The sequence below is a fragment of the Physella acuta genome, unplaced genomic scaffold (genome assembly GCF_028476545.2).
Source record: "Physella acuta isolate Inbredline_101_S28 unplaced genomic scaffold, ASM2847654v3 ptg000579l, whole genome shotgun sequence".
Taxonomy (NCBI): domain Eukaryota; kingdom Metazoa; phylum Mollusca; class Gastropoda; family Physidae; genus Physella; species Physella acuta.
This window is the reverse complement of record NW_026732098.1, coordinates 675,566-701,541: the sequence shown is the minus strand read 5'-3', so window position 1 is coordinate 701,541 and position 25,976 is coordinate 675,566. Positions and strand designations below refer to the sequence as shown.

Below are 25,976 nucleotides of genomic sequence, written 5' to 3'. Positions count from 1 at the left end.
TTCTCTTGAATGGCTGCGGTCAGAGATCATTAACGTAGTACCCGAACTGATTTTTTTTTTTAGGGTTTGGCGACCCATAGATTTAAATGTACAGTTATCCTTCACGGGCTTCACCTCACCCCACCAACTGTCACTCCCCCCCCCAAGTGTTCCACCTTACTGAGCGTCCGTGATTACATTTGAGAGTCATTTCATTTGGATATCTATAGCTGTAAACAGTGTTTTTCACGATTCGAGCTTATTCCGAAATCTATCAATGTTTTGCTATTTTCCCCGGCATCCACACACTTTGAATGCCCCTGTTAACACTCGATAAATTGAGAAAATATCGATACTATCACCTGCCACTGTGGACCGATTTAATGATGCTTTAAAGTGCCCGAAGGTATTAAGTCAGCCAAACAGTGCCTTCAGTACATTTGGAGTATTGGGGATTCCTTTCCCAATACGGCGATCGCCTACAGAATCTTGCTAACAGTTCCAGTCACTGTGGCAAGTGCCAAAAGAAGTTTCTCCAAACTGAAGTTGATCAAGAACTATTTGAGGTCAACGATGTCCCAAGACAGGCTCTGCGGCCTGTCGATTCTGTCAATAGAAAAAGACATAGCCTCCAGTTTAAACTATGATGATATAATCATGGAATTTTCCTCACGAAAGGCAAGAAAAGTAGATCTTCATTTGTGAACGTACTGGTAAGATTTTCATAAATAAACATTAATGGAAAAAAAATCAGGTTTGAAGCTGACGTTCATCGTCTCTTTAATGCGTGTCTCAAACTTATATCTGTTTTATTTTTTACTTTTCAAACAAAAAGCCTTAACAGAAACAAGCAACGTTTCAAAAGCACTTCTAAGTAAACAAATTATTTGTTAATGTGCCTTAATGTTAATACGACATTGATAAACAGCTTAAAAATATCATATATATCGTTATAAATATTAATTCGCTTTGAGAAGAAAGAAAAACGCCTCACTGTACATGTTTTATTTAATTATACACCAATGAAAAAAATATAAGGCCCCGCGCGGATGGTTGGCCATAGGCCCCGCGTACCGCTAACGCCGGCTCTGACCACTAGATTATAGAGAATCACGCAGGGGTTTATGAAAGTAAGTCTTCAGAATAAATAGAGAATGGGGTAAAATGAATTAGTGTATTAACTAATCTTATAATAAGAGCACATAAGTCTAGATTACTCTAGATCTAGATCCCATCATCAAGTAGTTTACAGTAGATGGAGTAGAGTAGATCTAGCTCTTTACTACTGGCAGTAATTAAAAGAAACCCCATACTAGCTAGTTCTAAATATAGGACCTAACGTTTTAAAAACTACGACTAAAATAACAAAACTATTTCGACTTTATTCGACTTCCTGCCTGTTCTTTGTATTTGTAAACATTAGACTAGACTCTAGACTATTTACTATTTTGTTACTCTAAGTTACCACTCTAGAATCCAGATCATTTTAGCTTTTATAAATGTAAACAAATTATGGCTAAATTTGAATTATAAGGTCTAATCTATATTTAAAATGATAGATTATAGATTTATTTGAATTACAGAGGGAAACTCGATTATCAACCTGTCAAACAAGTCCCTAAAAAATAATAGTTACGTCGGATTTTGCTAAATAACCTAATTCCGATAACATTTAATTTCGACTGTTGGACTTTTTAAAATTTTGCAGATTAAAATAAATGTCATTATGATTTGGTAAGTAACGTAGTTAAATAGTTAGAAATAGGGGCCTACAATAATTAATAAATACAATAATATTTGTAGGGATATGATTTATGATTGATGCCAGTTTTACGAGAGACTAAAAAATATGATATGTGAATTTTTTTGTTGTATGTGACTATGTATGTGAACATCTGATTCTGACTAAATTCTGACCAAACAGTCTGTCACTCATCAATTTGATTAAAGAATAAAATATTTTAATTACTATATTTATTAACTAGGCCTACGCCTAAACATTTTAAAATAGGCCTATAGGCCCTAAATTAATTATATTCTCTAGGGCCTAGCCTAAATCTGATAAAATAAAAAAGGATGCCTGTTGTTTTTATTATTTAATTTTAACTAGCCTATCCTATAGTATAATAAGGGTAAGCAAATACCTGGACTAATTAATAATAATTAGGCTAATTATTAAAAATCCAATAGGCTAACAAATGGGTTATAAAATAAAATAATATTTAATGATTATCAATGTTTTAGTTTCCAGTACAATACTTTTTTATCTTATTTTTCTTTTTAAAATGTGTGTGATCACATCACAAATGAGAAGAATTTAACTACACTTTGTTTCATTTCGTTGTCACACATTGCCATTTGGCGATATGCACTATGAAAAATTCTTTAAAATATAAAAATCCTTTCAAAACTAATGAAAAAAAATTTGAGTGAAATGAAATTCATGATCTGAACCCAGAACTTGGTTCGACAGTAGTGTACCATTTGATCATCATGCTAAGCCTCGCATTGCCATCTTTGCTATATTTATTTGTCATATAGACTTATGATTATGCCAGTCAGAAATGTTATAGTCACAGATTTAATTTGGAGAATATCTATAAAATATCAATCATAGGTGGCAGTAGTGGCACATCCTCTTTTAATAAAAATTTTATAAATTGACTTAGTGATGATCTGCTGTAATGTAAGGGAGTGGTTAATATTGGCTAAAATATTGTAATTTCCTGAAATATAATAATGGACAACCCCTTACTAGCTACTACATCGAATGTGGTGGAAAACTTCTTATTTATATATATTGATTCATTTTAGGCAAATCTATTTGGTTAGTTTTATAATGTTGTTTAATTCTATTTATTAATAATTTGTCTCATTTAATGTTTTTTGTTTTAAAAAATTTCTCCTAGGTGTTGATGAGAGGTGTGAGAGCCCCACCTTACCATGGATATAGTAGTGGCTGTGATCAAGCCTGCCAAACCTGGCCATGCTACCATGACCTACAGGCCCCAGCTGTACGAAATACTTTTGTTAGACAGCAAAATGCCACCTGGGGAGAAGGTATGGGTTGTCAACACTGTATGTACTCAACACATCAAACACACTAAACACACTGAACACATTCAACACACTGAACACATTAAACACACTGAACACATTACAAAATGCCACCCGGGGTGAAGGTATGGGTTGTCAACTTTTAGTTTCTACTTAACACAGTGAACACATTACCAAATACCACCTAGTTGCCAACACTGTCTGTACTCAACACACTGAACACATTAAACACACTGAACACATTAAACACACTGAACACATTACAAAATGCCACCCAGGGAGAAGGTATCGTATGGGTTGACCAAACTGAAGACATTGATCACTGACCACATTTGAAAACCTTGACCCAACTGTTTTATCAGAATGCAGCTTTGTTGATGTATAATTACTACAATGTATTGTAGTCAGATGTTAAATTACTGTTTTGAATGAATTGAAAATGTAAAAAACTAAAATACTATTCTCAAGACTGTACAATGACATCATATGATGTTTAAAAAACTGTATTCTCAAGCCTGTACTAAGACATAATATGATGTTTAAAAGACTGTATTCTCAAGACTGTACTATAACATCATATGATGATTAAAAGACTATTCTCAAGACTGTACTATAACATCATATGATGATTAAAAGACTGTACTAAGACATAATATGATGTTTAAAAGACTGTATTCTCAAGACTGTACTATAACATCATATGATGATTAAAAGACTATTCTCAAGACTGTACTATAACATCATATGATGATTAAAAGACTGTACTATGACATACTATGATGTTTAAAAGACTGTATTCTCTAGACTGTACTATGACATCATAAGATGTTTAAAAGACTGTATTCTCAAGCCTGTACTATGACATGATGTTTCAGGGTAAACAAAGTAAATATCTGCCCATGATGACCATCAAGTCTATGGATGAGGAACCCAGAGAGCTAGTGCTGACCCAAGTCCACAATTTGACTGGGATCAAAGGTCACTGGGGGTTTTATGCATAAATTTTATGTAGATTTTAGTAACGTTTTCTTTATATATTTTGTATGACATTCCACCAACATTGTTATCGTCTGAAAACTTGACCTTGAACAAATTTCCTGTTTGTCTAGGTGAGCGTGCCCTGCTAGTCCAGTGGAATAACAGCCTCCATAGTGCTCACAGGGAATCATTGGCCAGATTTTCATTGTACTTTGTCCCTGTTAGTCTAAATGGTGAGTTCATCTATCTAGATATGGTTGTTCTTTTACTATACTGATATCCTGTCAAATTTGCAGCTGTTTTTTTTTTTTTTTTTTCAAATAAATTCAGAAAGATTATAATTAATTGTACTTTATATTTTTCAAGTTTGTTCTTTCACAATTGATTTGTGATGCTATTTTTTGTTTTTCTCAAACTTAAAAAATGGGTTTGCTATGAAGTGAACTTGTTAATAAAAAGAAAATTTATTATTGGTAAAATTTAATTCTCCCATGTAGATAATATTTGCTTTAAAATGTATTAACTTATTTTGATTCATCCCGTATGTAACAAAACAATTTTAATCACCTTTACATTAACTAAAAAAATAGTTAAATATTTCTATTTATGAAGAATTTATCTTCCAATGCATGCAAAAATTTAATTTTTGTCTAGAGCTTGTATAATTTTTGTGTGTTGCAACTGAAGTAATAACACTGATTTTACTGTAACAATATTTGTCTCACCTGTTGAGTTACTGTAACAATATTTGTCTCACCTGTTGAGTTACTGTAACAATATTTGTCTCACCTGTTGAGTTACTGTAACAATATTTGTCTCACCTGTTGAGTTACTGTAACAATATTTATCTCACCTGTTGAGTTACTGTAACAATATTTGTCTCACCTGTTGCTATTAGTTACTGTAACAATATTTGTCTCACCTGTTGAGTTACTGTAACAATATTTATCTCACCTGTTGAGTTACTGTAACAATATTTGTCTCACCTGTTGAGTTACCGTAACAATATATTCTCTCACCTGTCTGTCCAGCTGAAGTGGTGAAGAAAGTCACTGACCCAGCCCAGACCCCACCCAGCTTCTACCCACTAGAGTACGTCATCCACACGGTCAACCACAACTCTATCCACTTCCCCTCACCCACACGGACATTTTTGTTACAGTTGGAGAGGTCAGCTCTTTTGGTCACTTTTTAAATAATTTTTTATCTACTTCACAATGTTTGTTTGTTTGTTGGTTGTGGCAGATATTTGTAGTCGTATGTGGTGTCAATTACAATAAGAATGAATTACAAAACAAGAGAAAATAAAACAAATTAGAAAAAAACTTTATAATAATAAACTAAAAATTAAAAATAAATAAAACTTGCTTATAATTATTTAATGAAGCATTAGTAGCTCCTCGTTAAATCTCTTGCACATTTTGGCGACTAATGCGTTTTTAAAAAGAAGCAGGGTAGATGAACCTAACTTCATTCAACTTCAATATCTGGTTGGTTAGAGTTTAATGATTTTTTTATGTTATGCTTTATTTTTGTGCTTTGAGAAAAAAATTCTTTAAAAATGTTTTCAGTTGGTTGGAAGAAAAACATCAGCGTCAAACGGCCATTGAGTTTATGTTCCAACAGAGAGCCGACTACCGCATCCACTTCACCGTACACAACCCCGTCTTCATTCATAGTCGCCTCTCTGTCGACGTCGACTCAGGGTCCAACGGTAAAACTGGGAACGTCCCCCAGGAGATTGTCAAGACGGCCAACGAAGCCTTGGCCAAAATGTTGGCCATAGAGAAATGTAATACGGTTGTGATCAATCCACTTTTTGGATCTGCCCTGCCCTACAAAACAAAGGTCAGTTCCTGGGAACACCTGTAGTAATGGGGGGAGGGGAGGGGAGGAGGGGGGGGGGGGGGGCTTAACTGCAGCTAGCATTAAAAATTTGTTGAGAAGTCAATTGTGTGTTATTTATTTTCTGATATGATCAACTAGTTAAATGTTCTCTCCCCTACCTCTCCAAGTTATAAGCTTCACAATGTGACCACATATAAGATTAAATAACTGATAAAATATTAAATTGAATAAATGATTAAAAATGTGTTAAATAACTGATCGACCAAACTTTTCAGCCAAATACGTATGTGATAAACCAGCATTGGCCAAATATGCCCAGCGTACACGTCAGCAACAACTCCACGTAAGTTTGGCTACCATTCTCACTATATACGATATACAAACAATAGGCAGGGGGGGGGGGGTGGGAGCACTTTTTATTTTATGTAGGCCTAATTTTAAAATTTATTTTTATCATTAACATAGGTTCATATCTATTGATGTTGTGCTTGTTTAAACCGTATGTTTTTCTCTTGGTGTCTCTGATAGAGGCAGCAGATGGCAGGACAGATACCCCTTATTTTAACCGTATGTTTTTCTCTTGGTGTCTCTGATAGAGGCAGCAGATGGCAGGACAGATACCCCTTATTTTAACCGTATGTTTTTCTCTTGGTGTCTCTGATAGAGGCAGCAGATGGCAGGACAGATACCCCTTACATAACTACGCTGCTCAGGGGGAGAAACGTACAGTTGAGCTACTGTTGAGACAAGGTTACTCCCCTTCAGTGCTGGATAATGTTGGTTGTGCACCTATCCATTATGCTGCCAGGTTGGTTGGTTTGTGGAGTGGGGGGGGGGGGGAGATGTATCTCATTAAAAAAATATTTGGGGGGATGTATCACATACAAAAATTATTTTGGGGGGGGGGGGAGATGTATCACATACAAAAATTATTTGGGGGGGGGGAGATGTATCACATACAAAAATTATTTTTGGGGAGGGGGATGTATCACATAAACAATTTGTGGGGACATGTATCACAAGAAAATTTTGTACACTAACTAAATTATTACACGGAAATTTTTTTGATAGCTTTTTCATTTCTCTCTATTGAAGGAAATTTTCTGCTTTAAAATTTGATAGATTTTTAACACCTGAAATGTTGTATATAGCCATGTTTGCCATGTTGTCTATATATAGGTATGGCCATGTCAATGTTGTCTGTATAACGGTATGGCCATGTCAATGTTGTCTATATAAAGGTATGGTCATGTCAATGTTGTCTATATAAAGGTATGTCAATGTTGTCTATATAAAGGTATGGCCATGTCAATGTTGTCTATATAAAGGTATGGCCATGTCAATGTTGTCTATATAAAGGTATGGCCATGTCAATGTTGTCTATATAAAGGTATGGCCATGTCAATGTTGTCTATATAAAGGTATGGCCATGTCAGTGTTGTCTATATAAAGGTATGTCAATGTTGTCTATATAAAGGTATGGCCATGTCAATGTTGTCTATATAAAGGTATGGCCATGTCAATGTTGTCTATATAAAGGTATGGCCATGTCAACGTTGTCTATATAAAGGTATGGCCATGTCAATGTTGTCTATATAAAGGTATGGCCATGTCAGTGTTGTCTATATAAAGGTATGTCAATGTTGTCTATATAAAGGTATGGCCATGTCAATGTTGTCTATATAAAGGTATGGCCATGTCAATGTTGTCTATATAAAGGTATGGCCATGTCAATGTTGTCTATATAAAGGTATGGCCATGTCAATGTTGTCTATATAAAGGTATGGCCATGTCAATGTTGTCTATATAAAGGTATGGCCATGTCAACGTTGTCTATATAAAGGTATGGCCATGTCAATGTTGTTGAGGCGCTGTTGTTTGCTGGATGTTCCCCTAATCTGGTGGACGTTGAGAAAAACACAGCTTTACACACGGCGGCCAAGAGAGGCCACGTCCAGTTGGCCAAATGTTTGTTGCAGTGTCCTGATATAGACCTGGTAGGTACTCAGTACATTTGTAGACCTGGTAGGTACTCAGTACATTAGCTGACATGGTTGTGGATATGATATTTTATACAAATCTTAGAATAAAGTTTGTAAGTTATAGAATGGCGTAGACTTATTCAGCCATAACTTAGCTGTAGCCAGTACGTAGCTGCAGCCATAACTTAGCTGTGGCCAACATGTAGCTGTAGCCATAACTTAGCTGTGGCCAACATGTAGCTGTAACCAACATTACCATGAGTTGTGTTTGTTTGACCAGAGCATCAAGGACAAAGATGGCAACAGGGCTGTGGACATCTGCGCCACTGTGCTGGACAAGACGGTCAAGCATGAGGAGGTGGAGAAGCTGATCAAAGAGGCCGCCAAGAGACCTGTGAGGGACACTTAAGTTTGGTTGTGGGGGGGGGGGGGGGGGAAGTGGAGAAGTTGATCAAAGAGGCAGCCAAGAGACCTGTGAGGGGCACTTAAGTGTGGGGGGGGGGGAGAAGTTGATCAAAGAGGCAGCCAAGAGACCTGTGAGGGGCACTTAAGTGTGGGGGGGGGGGGAGAAGTTGATCAAAGAGGCCGCCAAGAGACCAGTGAGGGGCACTTAAGTTTGTTGTGGGGGGGGGGGGGGGAGAAGTTGATCAAAGAGGCTGCCAAGAGACCTGTGAGGCATACTTAAGTTTGGTGTGGGGGGGGGGGGGGGGAGAAGATCAAAGAGGCCGCCAAGAGACCTGTGAGGGACACTTAAGTTTGTTGTGGGGGGTGAGGTGGAGAAGTTGATCAAAGAGGCCGCCAAGAGACCTGTGAGGCATACTTAAGTTTGGTGTGGGGGGGGGGGGGGTGAGGTGGAGAAGTTGATCAAAGAGGCCGCCAAGAGACCTGTGAGGGGTACTTAAGTTTGGTGTGGGGGGGGGGGGGGGGTGGAGAAGCTGATCAAAGAGGCCGCCAAGAGACCTGTGAGGGGCACTTAAGTTTGTTGGGGGGGGGGGGGGGGGGAGGTGGAGAAGTTGATCAAAGAGGCCGCCAAGAGACCTGTGAGGCACACTTAAGTTTGTTGTGGGGGGGGGGGGGGGTGGAGAAGCTGATCAAAGAGGCTGCCAAGAGACCTGTGAGGGGCACTTAAGTTTTGTTATGGGGAGGGGGGCTAGTGGAGAAGTTGATCAAAGAGGCCGCCAAGAGACCTGTGAGGGGGGGGGGGGGGGTGGGATGGTCAAGTGGTAAGTCACAAGTGGCTGACCCAGAAGTCTCATGCTCACCTCTCAGACTGCAGTATGACTGAGTCTACTCGGCTCTGATGGGTGCTTGACTTGATTCTGTGAATGTTGGCTGGACATAGTGCAGACCACACATTCGGTTCATAGAACTAGTTGAACTCTACTTTATCTGCCCCATGTGGGATATCAGTTCTAAAAGAAAACTTTATAGCTTGGCCAACAATGGTTAGAATTTTCCAACATTGTGTATTTAGTGATTTCATGGTTTGTTAAGTTGTCTCAAGGATTGTACAGCTTCCCCTTACTAGGATTATTTATGAAAACGTAAACAGCAATATTTTTAAAATGTTTAGATGTTCAACTGATGTTTTTACATTGAAAAGATGTTTGATGTTTTCAAACAGAGCTTCACCGTGGCAGTTTTCTTGATGGACAAGTCCAGTAAAAACCTCAAATTGATCTCAGGTTTTAAGACAACAGTCCAGCAACTCAATGAGCAGCTCATGAAGGTACACTCCTCATGTGTACCTGATATTTACCTGTGTACCTGATATTTACCTGTGTACCTGAACTTGACTTGTGTACCTGAAGTTTATGTGTTTACCTGTTTCTTACTGCATACCTGTTGTTTACCAGTGTACCTGAAGCTTATTTGTTTACTTGTTGTTTACTTGTGTACCTGATATTTACCTGTGAATTATAAAAGGTTAAACAGTTCACCTTGTTTTTCTTGTAAAAATTTCAATCAAATATTTCTCCCATGTCAGGAGTTTAATCTACCACAGAATTATTCCGACATTTTTACATTGTGGATTGGCTCTAAGAGTTTGGGTAAGTGGTCAAATTTTTGGGGTGATTGGTCAAATTTTTGGGGTGAGTGGTCAAATTTTTGGGGTAAGTGGTCAGATTTTTGGGTAAGTGGTCAAATTTTGGGGGTGAGTGGTCAAATTTTTGGGTAATTGGTCAAATTTTTGGGTAAGTGGTCAAATTTTTGGGGTAAGTGGTCAAATTTTTGGGGTAAGTGGTCAAATTTTTGGGGTAAGTGGTCAAATTTTTGGGGTAAGTGGTCAAATTTTTGGAGTAAGTGGTCTAATTTTTGGGGTAAGTGGTCAAATTTTTGGGGTAAGTGGTCACATTTTTAGGTAATTGGTCAAATTTTTGGGGTAAGTGGTCAGATATTTAGGTAAGTGGTCAAATTTTTGGGGTAAGTGGTCAAATTTTTGGGGTAAGTGGTCAAATTTTTGGGGTAAGTGGTCAAATTTTTGGGGTAAGTGGTCAAATTTTTGGGTAATTGGTCAAATTTTTGGGGTAAGTGGTCAGATATTTGGGTAAGTGGTCAAATTTTTGGGGTAAGTGGTCAAATTTTTGGGGTAAGTGGTCAAATTTTTGGGGTAAGTGGTCAAATTTTTGGAGTAAGTGGTCTAATTTTTGGGGTTAGTGGTCAAATTTTTGGGTAATTGGTCAAATTTTTGGGGGTAAGTGGTCAGATATTTGGGTAAGTGGTCAAATTTTTGGGGGTAAGTGGTCAATTTTTTGGGTAATTGGTCAAAATTTTGGGTAAGTGGTCAAACTTTTGGGTAAGTGGTCAAGTTTTTGGGTAAGTGGTCAATTTTTGGGTAAGTGGTCAAATTTTTGGGGTAAGTGGTCAAATTTTTTGGGTAAGTGGTAACAAATTTTGGTAAGTGGTCAAATTTTTGGGTAAGTGGTCAAATTTTTTTTTTGTCCTGGTCATGTATTTACCACACGTTGACTGAACTTTTTGTTTTGGACACTTAACTTTTGTATAGAGTTGTCATGTACTGAGCTAAGACTGACCATAACAAAATCTTTATATAGGGCTATGTAAGTAGTACTGAGCTAAGACAGAGCTAAATATTTCCCCAGAGCTGCAGCTGAAGCTAGAGAGTGAGGTGGTCAAGGAGCTGCAGCAGTGGTACACACGCTGCGTCAACATGCTGACCTCCAGGAGAAACCCATCTGATGAGGAACCTATCCTCACATGGCGGAGAAATGTTAAAGTCAGTGTAGAGAAGGAGAAACAGGTGGGTCAGGTAAACAGGTGGGTCAGGTGGGGACATGGGTCAGGTGGGGACATGGGTCAGGTAGGTGGGTGGGTCAGGTGGGGACATGGGTCAGGTAGGTGGGTGGGTCAGGTAGGGACATGGGTCAGGTAGGTGGGTGGGTCAGGTAGGGACATGGGTCAGGTAGGTGGGTGGGTCAGGTAGGGACATGGGTCAGGTAGGTGGGTGGGTCAGGTAGGGACATGGGTCAGGTAGGTGGGTGGGTCAGGTAGGGACATGGGTCAGGTGGGGACATGGGTCAGGTAGATGGGTGGGTCAGGTAGGTGGGTGGGTCAGGTAGGTGGGTGGGTCAGGTAGGGACATGGGTCAGGTAGGGATATGGGGCAGGTAGGGACATGGGGCAGGTAGGTGGGTGGGTCAGGTAGGTGGGTGGGTCAGGTAGGGACATGGGTCAGGTAGGGACATGGGTCAGGTAGGGACATGGGGCAGGTAGGGACATGGGTCAGGTAGATGGGTGGGTCAGGTAGGTGGGTGGGTCAGGTAGGTGGGTGGGTCAGGTAGGGACATGGGGCAGGTAGGGACATGGGGCAGGTAGGTGGGTGGGTCAGGTAGGTGGGTGGGTCAGGTAGGGACATGGGGCAGGTAGGTGGGTGGGTCAGGTAGGTGGGTGGGTCAGGTAGGGACATGGGGCAGGTAGGTGGGTGGGTCAGGTAGGTGGGTGGGTCAGGTAGGGATATGGGGCAGGTAGGGACATGGGGCAGGTGGGGACATGGGTCAGGTAGACGGGTGGGTCAGGTAGATGGGTGGGTCAGGTAGACGGGTGGGTCAGGTAGACGGGTGGGTCAGGTAGATGGGTGGGTCAGGTAGACGGGTGGGTCAGGTAGACGGGTGGGTCAGGTAGACGGGTGGGTCAGGTAGACGGGTGGGTCAGGTAGACGGGTGGGTCAGGTAGACGGGTGGGTCAGGTAGATGGGTGGGTCAGGTAGACGGGTGGGTCAGGTAGATGGGTGGGTCAGGTGGGGACATAGGTCAGGTAGACAGGTGAGCAGAACTCATCAACTTGTGACCTTTGACATAAACTTGTGACTGCTGACATCAAGTCATGACTGCTGACATCAAGTCATGACTGCTGACATCAAGTCATGACTGCTGACATCAAGTCATGACTGCTGACATCAAGTCATGACTGCTGACATCAAGTCATGACTGCTGACATCAAGTCATGACTGCTGACATCAAGTCATGACTGCTGACTATGACAGCTGACATCAAGTCATGACTGCTGACATCAAGTCATGACTGCTGACATCAAATCATGACTGCTGACATCAAGTCATGACTGCTGACATCAAGTCATGACTGCTGACATCAAGTCATGACTGCTGACATCAAGTCATGACTGCTGACTATGACTGCTGACATCAAGTCATGACTGCTGACATGTCATGACTGCTGACATCAAGTCATGACTGCTGACATCATGTCATGACTGCTGACTATGACTGCTGACATCAACTTGTGACTGCTGTACCTGACATGAAGCCCCCCTGTCTACAGCTCCAGCACCCAAAAGCCCTGGACCTGTTGTTCTATGAAGCGCGACACAACTACAGGAGTGGCTTGTACCCGTGTGGGGATAAGGACACCATCAGCTTCGCCACCATCATCTTCAGCCTGCAACACTGGGGCGCCACTAACATCAAGTCCATCCTCTCCAAGTAAGGCTAGAATATACACGGATACAGTCTGTTAGTCATTTAGTCAGTCAGTCATTTAGTAAGTCAGTCAACCATTTAATCACTGGGGCGCCACCAACATCAAGTCCATCCTCTCCAAGTAAGGCCTGGATATATAGTCAGTCATTTAGTCACTCAGTCATTTAGTCAGTCGGTCATTTAGTCACTCAGTCATTTAGTCACTGGGGCGCTACTAACATCAAGTCTATCCTCTCCAAGTAAGGCTAGAATATTTAGTCAGTCATTTAGTCAGTCAGTCATTTAGTCACTGGGGTGCCACCAACATCAAGTCTATCCTCTCCAAGTAAGGCTAGAATATTTAGTCAGTCATTTAGTCAGTCAGTCATTTAGTCACTGGGGTGCCACCAACATCAAGTCTATCCTCTCCAAGTAAGGCTAGAATATTTAGTCAGTCATTTAGTCAGTCAGTCATTTAGTCACTGGGGTGCCACCAACATCAAGTCTATCCTCTCCAAGTAAGGCTAGAATATTTAGTCAGTCATTTAGTCAGTCAGTCATTTAGTCAGTCAGTCATTTAGTCACTCAGTCATTTAGTCACTGGGGCGCTACTAACATCAAGTCTATCCTCTCCAAGTAAGGCTAGAATATTTAGTCAGTCATTTAGTCAGTCAGTCATTTAGTCACTGGGGTGCCACCAACATCAAGTCTATCATCTCCAAGTAAGGCTAGAATATTTAGTCAGTCATTTAGTCAGTCAGTCATTTAGTCACTGGGGTGCCACCAACATCAAGTCCATCCTCTCCAAGTAAGGCTAGAATATTTAGTCAGTCATTTAGTCAGTCAGTCATTTAGTCACTGGGGCGCCACTGTAACGTTTACCTATCTACCAGCCAGATAGATGGTGAACGTCCCCGGATTCTTTTTTCGGGGCTGTATGCAAATGACTTAAAGCCTAAATGAATGAACACTAACTCAACAACACACTAGGGCTCGATTTGATGTCTAGGGAAAACTAGTGATACTATTGAAGTTAACACTCATCCAATCTGCATACAACCTTTAATAAGCGAACACAGTTGTGGCAGAACACTAGGTTAAACGAGATAAAATATTTAATTTAGAAAATAACAAAACCCAACTTACAAAGCGTAAGAAAAAATACTATCACAGATTTTAACACTGTATAAAAATAGCCACAGGTCACACAACACTGCTATAGCTTCAAGAATCACTTGGCGACAAGTAATATTATACTAGAAGACTAAAACAACTTAAGAAAGCGTGGCACACTCAGGACTTAAGTTCTCTCACGTTCAAATGGTCAGAATCTATTGCCGGACAAAATGGACGGCCTGGTCTTAATAGACCGTTTGATCAAGGTAGACTGCCTCGTGTCGCGTGTGTGCGACCTAGTTAAAGACTTAGGCAGGGCTGCCTACTTGTACGGTTTTGCCCGTAACTTTACGATTTTGACACCCAGGTTACGGAATTACGATTATGCTGCAAAATTACGGTTTTGATTTCAGTAGAGATCAAAATCGACTTTAGTGTAAAAAAAAAAAATTTCTGGTGGTAACTTAACTTTATGTTCCCGGTCTGAGTTATATACTTTAATTTAGCTAGTTATATTTCAGTATTTCATTTCAGTGTGTTATCCGGTTCTAAGGTTCTCAGCCTCTTCCGTAACAATCCCCCCTCCCCCCCGCGAGTGGTCTGTTACCTTATGAGTCGGTGTTGTCCGTAGAGGAAAAAAAAGGGCGTGGCCTAAATCATTGAAAGTCTCATCGCGCAGCCTGGCGAGACATATTTGCTGAGGCGGTATTACGGCTAAATGCCTAAATAGCGAGATATCGAGGCATTTTGTTTGAGATGTGCGAGAAGACAAGATTTTACTAAACAACGAGATCTAGGCTCACCTAGATCAATTACGGATCATATTTTTACATTGATAAAATGTAGATTTTAAAAAAATATTCAAGAAATATGCTAATTCTAAACATCGTCACCCGTCGGCCGCTTACGTTTTCTTGTTCGCGGGAGAAAAAATCCTGACACACACACAGTCGAGGGGTCACTGAGTTCACATTGGTTTAGATATCCGTAGTGTTGGCCTATAACATACGTCATACTACTCATTGCAAGAACAATTCCTATTTGAAATTTTCCATTGTCGCCTTACATTCTGAATTTCACGGCGTTTTTTAAAAACTAATTATTAGTCCATAAAATAAAAAGTAGCACGAGTCGCCGACTGTCATCATTACGCTGATGAGCTTTACGATCATATAATATGGGTCTTATTTACATTGTATTTAGAAAAATGTGTAAAAATACGGAAAGTTACGGAAAATTACGGAAAACCTATGCTCTTGTTACGGGGAAAAAATTTTTGGGGTAGGCAGCCCTGCTTAGGCCACAGGGGAGGTTATCCTCAACTCATGTAGCCATTGGTTGGGGTAGTCATCTGATCCGAATCAATCAATCAGATCTTGATGGAAAATTTCTTAGTCTTAGACACCCTTAATAAGACAGTGGAAAAACCCCGGTAGTTGCACCATCAATCCATATAAGGTATTATACAATGTCAAAATAAAACATTACTGTGACCTAAGTAGGTCACACCACCAACATCAAGTCCATCCTCTCCAAGTAAGGCCTGAATATATAGTCAGTCATTTAGTCAGTCAGTCATTTAGTCAGTCAGTCATTTAGTTAGTTAGTCAGTCATTTAGTCATTGGGGCGCCACCAACATCAAGTCCATCCTCTCCAAGTAAGGCCTGAATATATAGTCAGTCATTTAGTCAGTCAGTCATTTAGTCAGTCAGTCATTTAGTCAGTCAGTCATTTTGTCATTGGGGCGCCACCAACATCAAGTCCATCCTCTCCAAGTACGGCTAGAATATATAGTCAGTTATTTAGTCAGTCAGTCATTTTGTCAGTCAGTCATTTAGTCATTCAGTCATTTAGTCAGTCAGTCATTTAGTCAGTCAGTCATTTTGTCATTGGGGCGCCACCAACATCAAGTCCATCCTCTCCAAGTAAGGCTAGAATATATAGTCTGTCATTTAGTCAGTCAGTCATTTAGTCAGTCTGTCATTTAGCCACTAGGGCGCCACTAACATCAAGTCCATCCTCTCCAAGTAAGGCTAGAATATATAGTCAGTCATTTAGTCAGTCAGTCATTTAGTCAGTCTGTCATTTAGCCACTAGGGCGCCACTAACATCAAGTCCATCCTCTCCAAGTAAGGCCTGGATATATAGTCAGTCATTTAGTCAGTCATTTAGTCAGTCAGTCATTTAGTCAGTCAGTCATTTAGTCACTGGGGCGCCACCAACATCAAGTCCATCCTCTTTTAGTTAGTCAATCATTTATTCAGTCAGTTACTCACAAAGTCATCCAGTCATTCCTTCAGTCAGTTACTTGTTCTGTCCATCTTTCAGCAGAGATTAAGCTTTTCTTATTGTTATAGGAAATTTTTTTTTTTTTTTACTTTTAGAGATTTTTTTTCAAAGAGTAATTTTTTTAAACTTGAATTTTATTTTTAATTTACTGTTGTTGTTTTCTGCAAGAAATTTCTGAGATGTGTTGTTTGGAGAATTGTGGCCGTCCAGATTTCTGCACCTCTGCTAACTGTAATGCGCTCATTAGAACAAAATGTTTATTTCAGCTTAAACCACCCCCAGCTAGTGGAGCTAATGCCAGCTGTTCCCATCAAACCCAAAGACACGCGGCACTGGGTCAACAAAATCTCTATAGAGTACGGCGCCATCAAAGACTTGTCAAAACAGGTGAGTAATTATCATTTAATGGGTCAACAAAATCTATAGAGTACGGCGCCATCAAAGACTTGTCAAAACAGGTGAGTAATTATCATTTAATGGGTCAACAAAATCTATAGAGTACGGCGCCATCAAAGACTTGTCAAAACAAGTGAGTAATTATCATTTAATGGGTCAACAAAATCTATAGAGTACGGCGCCATCAAAGACTTGTCAAAACAGGTGAGCAATTATCATTTAATGGGTCAACAAAATCTATAGAGTACGGCGCCATCAAAGACTTGTCAAAACAAGTGAGTAATTATCATTTAATTTTAAGCTTTCAATTAGGGCCAAGTGTAGATTTGTGGTTAAAACTTGTAGCTCAGTTTTGACCCATGCTAAATGTGATGACAGCACAAGAATATCTTATTTTAAATCACTGATCTGTGTGTCATGGTCATGTGGTTTAAAGAACATTTAGTCAGGTGAGGACTGGGTACTTAGGAAAGGTTGGATACGAAGGTAGAAATATTTTTATAGGGTTAGAACAAATTTTAACATACATCTTTTATTTTTTCATTTTTTAAATACTAAATAGTAGAAAATAAAGCTGATACTACACTAAAATAAGAATAAATGTTACTTTTCTTTAAAGGCTATAATTTTAAAAGTGTTGGTCACTTTAAGTATTTTACTGACCGCTGTTTGACTACTATAGCATTTAAAAAGTGTATTGATGTAAACATTTTATTCTTGTTTTCTAACATGTGAGAGGTAGAAGCTCTCATGTTGAAAAAGTTTAACAATTTGTGCAATACAAGCATATTGTGGCTCTGTTTCCAGCAACTCAAGTCCCAGTTCCTTAGCGCATGTCAGCGGCTCACAGTGTACGGCTCGGCTTTCTTTACTGGGACAATTTCCTCACAATCTAAAAGGGCAAGTGGAATTTTTTAATTTCTAAAACAAAATAAGTTTTAATAATGCTAAAAATTCAGTACTCTATTACATTGTTTATCTTATCTTGTTCTTCACGTTTAATAATTTTTAAAAAATGTCTGTAGTCTTCCAGCTCAAACACCCACTGTTACGTCGGAGTCAACGACATCGGCATCCACATCATCAGCGTACAGACTAAGGTAGAATTATGTCAGCTTTTTTAGTTGAAATTATGTGGACACTGAATCTAGATCAAATATCTAATGGGTTTTTCTGCAAAAAGCATAATTTATTTTTGTACAGCAGTTTTTTATTATAACTTTTTTTAAAAATTGCAACGCAATGCAATTTTTATTCATACAGTTTTGTTATAATATCTACTTAAATTAATTTATTATGTGCAGCTCCTGTATGATGTTAAATTAAAAAAATATACAACTTTTGTTTCCCCTAGCAAATGATCCAGTCACTGAAATATAACTTTTGTTTCCCCTAGCAAATGATCCAGTCACTGAAATATAACTTTTGTTTCCCCTAGCAAATGATCCAGTCACTGAAATATAACTTTTGTTTCCCCTAGCAAATGATCCAGTCACTGAAATATAACTTTTGTTTCCCCTAGCAAATGATCCAGTCACTGAAATATAACTTTTGTTTCCCCTAGCAAATGATCCAGTCACTGAAATATAACTTTTGTTTCCCCTAGCAAATGATCCAGTCACTGAAATATAACTTTTGTTTCCTCTAGCAAATGATCCAGTCACTGAAATATAACTTTTGTTTCCCCTAGCAAATGATCCAGTCACTGAAATATAACTTTTGTTTCCCCTAGCAAATGATCCAGTCACTGAAATATAACTTTTGTTTCCCCTAGCAAATGATCCAGTCACTGAAATATAACTTTTGTTTCCCCTAGCAAATGATCCAGTCACTGAAATATAACTTTTGTTTCCCCTAGCAAATGATCCAGTCACTGAAATATAACTTTTGTTTCCCCTAGCAAATGATCCAGTCACTGAAATATAACTTTTGTTTCCCCTAGCAAATGATCCAGTCACTGAAATATAACTTTTGTTTCCCCTAGCAAATGATCCAGTCACTGAAATATAACTTTTGTTTCCCCTAGCAAATGATCCAGTCACTGAAATATAACTTTTGTTTCCCCTAGCAAATGATCCAGTCACTGAAATATAACTTTTGTTTCCCCTAGCAAATGATCCAGTCACTGAAATATAACTTTTGTTTCCCCTAGCAAATGATCCAGTCACTGAAATATAACTTTTGTTTCCCCTAGCAAATGATCCAGTCACTGAAATATAACTTTTGTTTCCCCTAGCAAATGATCCAGTCACTGAAATATAACTTTTGTTTCCCCTAGCAAATGATCCAGTCACTGAAATATAACTTTTGTTTCCCCTAGCAAATGATCCAGTCACTGAAATATAACTTTTGTTTCCCCTAGCAAATGATCCAGTCACTGAAATATAACTTTTGTTTCCCCTAGCAAATGATCCAGTCACTGAAATATAACTTTTGTTTCCCCTAGCAAATGATCCAGTCACTGAAATATAACTTTTGTTTCCCCTAGCAAATGATCCAGTCACTGAAATATAACTTTTGTTTCCCCTAGCAAATGATCCAGTCACTGAAATATAACTTTTGTTTCCCCTAGCAAATGATCCAGTCACTGAAATATAACTTTTGTTTCCCCTAGCAAATGATCCAGTCACTGAAATATAACTTTTGTTTCCCCTAGCAAATGATCCAGTCACTGAAATATAACTTTTGTTTCCCCTAGCAAATGATCCAGTCACTGAAATACAAACTTTTGTTTCCCCTAGCAAATGATCCAGTCACTGAAATACAAACTTTTGTTTCCCCTAGCAAATGATCCAGTCACTGAAATACAAACTTTTGTTTCCCCTAGCAAATGATCCAGTCACTGAAATACAAACTTTTGTTTCCCCTAGCAAATGATCCAGTCACTGAAATACAAACTTTTGTTTCCCCTAGCAAATGATCCAGTCACTGAAATATAACTTTTGTTTCCCCTAGCAAATGATCCAGTCACTGAAATACAAAGAAATCTCTTGGAGACATGTACAGGAGAAAACAATTCTTGAGGTAAGGCTGGCCTGTGTGGGTGTGTGGTGGTAGCAACTGTGTGGGTGTGGGTGGTGGTAGTAGCAACCTGTGTGTGTGTGGTGGTGGTGGTGGTGGCAACTGTGTGTGTGTGGTGGTAGTAGCAACCTGTGAGTGTGTGGTGTTGGTGGCAACTGTGTGGTAGTGGTGGTGGTGGTGGCAACTGTGTGGTAGTGGTGGTGGTGGTGGCAACTGTGTGGGTGTGTGGTGGTGGTGGTGGTGGCAACTGTGTGGTAGTGGTGGTAGTAGCAACCTATGAGTGTGTGGTGTTGGTGGCAACTGTGTGGTAGTGGTGGTGGTGGTGGCAACTGTGTGTGTGTGGTGGTGGTGGTGGTGGCAACTGTGTGTGTGTGGTGGTGGTGGTGGTGGCAACTGTGTGGGTGTGTGGTAGTGGTGGTGGTGGCAACTGTGTGGTAGTGGTGGTAGTAGCAACCTATGAGTGTGTGGTGTTGGTGGCAACTGTGTGGTAGTGGTGGTGGTGGTAGCAACTGTGTGGGTGTGTGGTGGTGGTGGTAGCAACTGTGTGGGTGTGTGGTGGTGGTGGCAACTGTGTGGTAGTGGTGGTGGTGGTAGCAACTGTGTGGGTGTGTGGTGGTGGTGGCAACTGTGTGGTAGTGGTGGTGGTGGTGGCAACTGTGTGGGTGTGTGGTGGTGGTGGCAACTGTGTGGTAGTGGTGGTGGTGGTGGCAACTGTGTGGTAGTGGTGGTGGTGGTGGCAACTGTGTGGGTGTGTGGTGGTGGTAGCAACTGTGTGGGTGTGTGGTGGTGGTGGCAACTGTGTGGTAGTGGTGGTGGTGGTGGCAACTGTGTGGGTGTGTGGTGGTGGTGGCAACTGTGTGGTAGTGGTGGTGGTGGTGGCAACTGTGTGGTAGTGGTGGTGGTGGTGGCAACTGTGTGGTAGTGGTGGTGGTGGTAGCAACTGTGTGGGTGGTGGTGGTGGTGGCAACTGTGTGGGTGTGTGGGTGGTGGTGGCAACTGTGTGGGTGAGTGGGTGGTAGTAGCAACCTGTGTGTGGTGGTGGTGGTGGTGGCAACTGTGTGGTAGTGGTGGTGGTGGTGGCAACTGTGTGGTAGTGGTGGTGGTGGTAGCAACTGTGTGGGTGGTGGTGGTGGTAGCAACTGTGTGGGTGTGTGGGTGGTAGTAGCAACCTGTGTGTGGTGGTGGTGGCAACTGTGTGGTAGTGGTGGTGGTGGTAGCAACTGTGTGGGTGGTGGTGGTGGTGGCAACTGTAAGACATTGTCAGAAGTGGTGTGTACATTGTGATGTTGTTACATTTGTAACCCTTGACTTTTTCACCCTTGACTTTTCCAATGATCCGTAGGTCAAGGCCACAAAACCAGAGAACCGTAACCAACGAGGGGTCATTGAGATCAAGACGCGCCAGGCAGGTCTGATAGACCACCTCATGCAACAGCTGTCACGCATGGCCGGAGACTACGCCAACCGTTGAGGGAGTGGGGGTGTGTGTGAGGTCCTTGTGTCTGCTCACACATTTTTTAATGTGTGTGTGTGAGGAGTGTGTGTGAGTGAGCACTTAAGTGCCTGCTGACGTAGATCCCAGAGAAATTGTGTTAACCACAGGGTCAGTGACCAGATTTAAGTAGAAAATATATTTTGTGCTTGTTGTCTTGGGCTTAATTTGAGAAATGACATCCAAGCAGGGTAGGTTGATACTAGGTTGATACTAGGTTGATACTAGGTTGATACTAGGTTGATACTAGAGCTTAGTTTAGCTGGACCTCGTTGATGCATAATTTATTTTGTTGTTTTAAATTAATGTATGCTCTAATGTTAACATGGATATATTGACAAATAGTATTGCAGCTTGGATAAAAACTAATTAATTTAATTAATAATTAATCACCAAGCAGCTGATAATGTTGTGATAAAAAGTGACCTTATTACATTTTAAACCAAGGTTAAGGATGTGATTCATTTTGTTGATTAGAAAGTGTCATGTTGGTAATTGCCCTGCCTTGTTAGCATGTTGCCTATTAGGTTTAACTTGTTGCCTATATAGGTGTTACATATTGAGCATATAGGTTGGGCATGTTGGCCATATAAATTGGACATGTTGCCCATATAGATTTCACATGTTGCCCATAAAGGTTTAACATACCATATAGGTGTTACATATTGAGCATATAGGTTTCACATGTTGGCCATATAGGTTTAACATATTGCCAACATTTGGGCATGTTGGCCGTACAGGTTTGACATATTGCCAACATTTGGCTAAACATTACGAGATCTGATCTCTGAGACTTCCCATTTTACATTCCAGTCTGTGTCTGCTTTGTTTGTTGTTTTGTCTGTTTTATTTTTTTGTTGGTTGTTTCATGTGTCTGTTTTATTTGTTGGTTGTTTCATTTGTCTGTTTTATTTGTTGGTTGTTTCATGTGTCTGTTTTATTTGTTGGTTGTTTCATTTGTCTGTTTTATTTGTTGGTTGTTTCATCTGTCTGTTTTATTTGTTGGTTGTTTCATTAGTCTGTTTTGTTGGTTGTTGCATTTGTCTGTTTTTTTGTTGGTTGTTTGGTCTATTTTATTTGTTTGTTTCTGTATTTATGTTTTGTTTGTGTTTAGATGAGTAAAGTTGTAATTGAAAAGAAACAGTCCTGTTTGTCTTGTATTTGTTGACTAGCTGTATCCTTCAGTTGAAACTAATAGTGGTAGCTAGCAACCCTTCATGTTGTGTAGCAACCCTTCATGTTTTGTGGCAACCCTTCATGTTGTGTGGCAACCCATCAGGTTGTGTAGCAACCCATCAGGTTGTGTAGCAACCCATCAGGTTGTGTAGCAACCCATCAGGTTGTGTAGCAAAATTTAGCCCGCTAATTTCAGCCTTTGTCCAATACAATAATAATCTACAAGTCAGCAGTTGTTTGAAGTTTAGGATTCATCTCCTAGTTGGGCTGCTGTTTCCAGCTAACAAATCCCATCCTAGTCTGAACTCAGGCCTTTGGAGTCAGCTATCATGTGTTCTCCCACCCGACCACGCTGTCCCTTGGCTTAGCAAATCCTCACCTCCACCTGGCTCTCTAGCTCTCGAGCTGTTACATACCTGTATAAAAAAAAAACAATCTCTCACCTGTCTGGTGCCTTTGTTGTCTACCATGCTATCAAACTTGACAGCAAACTTGACTGAAAATTGTAACTTTTTTAGACTTGCAAATTTAAAACCACCAACACTATCTCTAGCCAATAAAAATATTGTGTTTATGACAAAGCTCATTTGAACAGAGCTCATTTGATCTAATGATGTTGGTTTTCCTGTTGAAGTTAGGTCATTGTTTTATTTGCCATGTTGGATTAAGATCAAAATAAAAATGTTCATTGTTTCAACTGCTTACAAATTGTAATTTATTTTGTAAAAATATTGCCATAATCTTACACAGATGTAAATAGTTATACCAATTGTGCTTTAGCAAACTTAACTTTTATGATTTTAGAATGAGGTGTAATTGAACGATGTGATGTTTTACAATTTATTTTTTATGAAATTTTGTTCATTTTGAATGTAAGACTAGCAGTGTAGAATATTTTTATGGCAAGAATTTGTGATAACAAATAAATAATAACAAAAACATTTGGTGTGATTTATTTGTTTGCTGTTCTGCGTGGTGTTACAGTTAAATGTGTGACTGTCTTTACATTACCAAATCAATTTCCGGGGGAAAAAAAAGTCTTTCATATTTAGTCATAATGAGTTTTCTCCACCAATGGGCCATAGAGGAAATAAGAATTGTGTGTATACATTAGATGCTACAAAAGATGCTTATTTCATCAATTCATCCAACATTTTTAATCTTTGCTCTCTTACATGAAATTAAATCATGAATGCCGTTGCCACAATACAGTAAGAAAAAAAACCCAAGTTTTTTTTTGTTGCACTTATACTTGAAACATACCCCAAAATATTGCGTTTTGAAACATCCGTGAAACTAGTTCAAAAATTATATAAATAAGTTGGCCTGTAAAAGAAGCTAACTATAACTCGCCAAAGTGTTGTTAATTATGTCTGTTCTATAGCTATAATAATCATTTCCCACATATATCCAGGTACATTGTGTAATGATAGTGTTTATAAATAGCTCATTCTGACAAAATCCTAAAGTTGACATTTTCTCCATGCTTTGCTGAGGTTTATGTATTATATAACTATAATGTGTGTATTTACCCATACACATCTGAGAAGTAACATAATTATTTAAATAATAAAAACAGTTTTTATTAAACAATTATTTAAGCAATAAAACAATCCTTTTTTTTATAAAAATCATTTTTATTGTGAATAGTTGACGTTAAACAACATTTTGGAATGTGTTTATTAAAAAACACTTTTACAACTGAAGTTTACAAAGTTTAGACCATTGAATATACATGTGAAAAAAAGAAAACTTTTTCGTAATGAAGAATTATTTTTCATTCTCCTAACTCGGTTAACAAAACAAAAAATTGTATATGCTAATTAATTAGGTACCTGGAATCAAATAAATTTTTAGATTGATTATAAAATAAATGAGTTGAATGTGAAGGCCATTAGAAAGTGACATGAGCTAGTGATAATCAAGTGTTACATTATCAAAACCCCACAGGTTAATTCATTTAACAGATACAAGAAAAGTTCTAAGAACAAGGTGTACAATCAGAGAAAAATATAAGTTTATTTATTTAGGACGGAGAGCCTCAGACTCAAATACTGGTATAAAAATGTTTTAATTGTTACGTATTAAAACGATAACGTAAAGTTTACAAACAATAAACATACTGTTGTAATGCTAGTGTATAATATCACATGAAACAACTTGAAAAAAAAAAAACATAATATGTTACATTTGTTATAAGGTACAGTAAAACCAATATCACAATTTTTTTTTCATTAACACAACTTATTTTAAACAGGATAAAGCTCTCTCATATTTTACAGAATTAATAACTAAATATTTGTATGCATTAAAACTAATAGTATGATAATGTTCATAAATTATAGTTTTCACTATTAAAGAGTAAACATGTTTTAGATCCATAATAAAAATATAACAAATATATATTTACAGTAACATTCTCACTAATACTTTCTTTAAATAATCCTGTCAGTCACAACACAGGTAAAAAATATTTAATTGAATAGCAGAAAATAAATGTTAATCTACATAAACTATGCATAGGCTTATTTTTTATGTTTAGATCAAAGTAAAGGATCGCTCATGCAAATTATTGTTACTGTGAATAACTGTATTAAAGAATAAAGGAAAATTTCAAAGTTCCCTTTTACTTTGTATTGACAAACCAAGAAGCCTGAATTCTTTAGCTTGTGTGTCCTAGTCACCTAGATCAGCCACACAACCACAGCAGTACCTCACACAACCACACCCCACCTAGTCATCTAACTGACAAAGGAGTGCCACACCTCTCCGTACCCAATGCTGTTGTGGTTTATCTGATGGAATCATCATCCCAATAACAAAGTTTGTAGAGTGACCAGTGGTAGACAACGTGCCCCTTCTTTCACTGGTCTTGTAGACTGGACATCTGTATGCTTGTTTATCTGACAGATCTGAGCGCTTGCATGGTTTCAGCCACATCTAAACAAATTTATTGCAATTTTTTTTTAAATAAATTTAAATACAGCTCACACAAAAATAAAAAGTAAACTCTTGCGCTTGATTTGACAGATCTAATCAGCAGTTACAACCAAGGTAAAAAAATGACAAAAGTTTGTGAAGAAAGAGACGACCACTTACTGTTGGCATAGTATCAAACAGCTGTTTTGGGATGGACTCGTTCAGTTTCTTAATCTTCCGGTCCCATCTGGCACCATCAACATACAGACCCTTGACAAACACACCTGTAACCAGACAATTACACACCATCAACATACAGACCCTTGACAAACACACCTGTAAACAATTACACACCATCAACATACAGACCCTTGACAAACACACCTGTAACCAGACAATTACACACCATCAACATACAGACCCTTGACAAACACACCTGTAAACAATTACACACCATCAACATACAGACCCTTGACAAACACACCTGTAACCAGACAATTACACACCATCAACATACAGACCCTTGACAAACACACCTGTAAACAATTACACACCATCAACATACAGACCCTTGACAAACACACCTGTAAACAATTACACACCATCAACATACAGACCCTTGACAAACACACCTGTAAACAATTACACACCATCAACATACAGACCCTTGACAAACACACCTGTAAACAATTACACACCATCAACATACAGACCCTTGACAAACACACCTGTAACCAGACAATTACACACTGTTTTAACTACTGCACAATAATATTTATTGAATACC

General features: G+C 39.0%; 2 protein-coding genes across 6 annotated transcripts in view; one reads left to right on the top strand and one right to left on the bottom strand.

The window, feature by feature from the left end:
• Positions 1-1,396: 1,396 nt before the first annotated feature.
• On the top strand, positions 1,397-23,194 carry LOC131946988 (krev interaction trapped protein 1-like). 4 transcript variants are annotated; one of them, XM_059308059.1, is made up of 20 exons: positions 1,397-1,713; positions 2,889-3,039; positions 3,912-4,014; positions 4,146-4,247; positions 5,046-5,184; positions 5,586-5,862; positions 6,138-6,205; positions 6,527-6,670; positions 7,706-7,859; positions 8,125-8,202; positions 8,849-8,884; positions 9,469-9,573; positions 9,832-9,895; positions 10,949-11,106; positions 12,643-12,803; positions 16,452-16,572; positions 17,389-17,481; positions 17,607-17,681; positions 19,537-19,605; positions 20,945-23,194. In XM_059308059.1, the coding sequence occupies exons 2-20, from the start codon at positions 2,923-2,925 to the stop codon at positions 21,071-21,073; spliced, it is 2,193 nt and encodes a 730-aa protein (XP_059164042.1). In that variant the 5' UTR covers positions 1,397-1,713; positions 2,889-2,922; the 3' UTR covers positions 21,074-23,194. The 4 variants fall into 4 exon arrangements, with proteins under 4 accessions (XP_059164042.1, XP_059164043.1, XP_059164041.1 ...); XM_059308060.1 differs by lacking the exon at positions 8,849-8,884 and adding an exon at positions 8,618-8,653; XM_059308058.1 differs by lacking the exon at positions 8,849-8,884 and having other exon boundaries at positions 8,125-8,238.
• A 702-nt stretch (positions 23,195-23,896) lies between these two features.
• LOC131946980 (dynein axonemal heavy chain 7) overlaps positions 23,897-25,976 on the bottom strand; it is a 46,024-nt gene continuing 43,944 nt past the window's right edge. The window contains exons 78-79 of one of the 2 annotated variants that reach the window (XM_059308042.1): positions 25,370-25,473; positions 23,897-25,210 (exon numbers count right to left, since the gene is read on the bottom strand). In XM_059308042.1, coding sequence (XP_059164025.1) covers positions 25,004-25,210; positions 25,370-25,473 — 311 coding nt within the window. In that variant the 3' untranslated portion in view covers positions 23,897-25,003. Of the gene's footprint in view, positions 25,211-25,369; positions 25,474-25,625; positions 25,918-25,976 lie in introns of those variants that run through there. The other variant, XM_059308043.1, reaches the window with a different exon arrangement.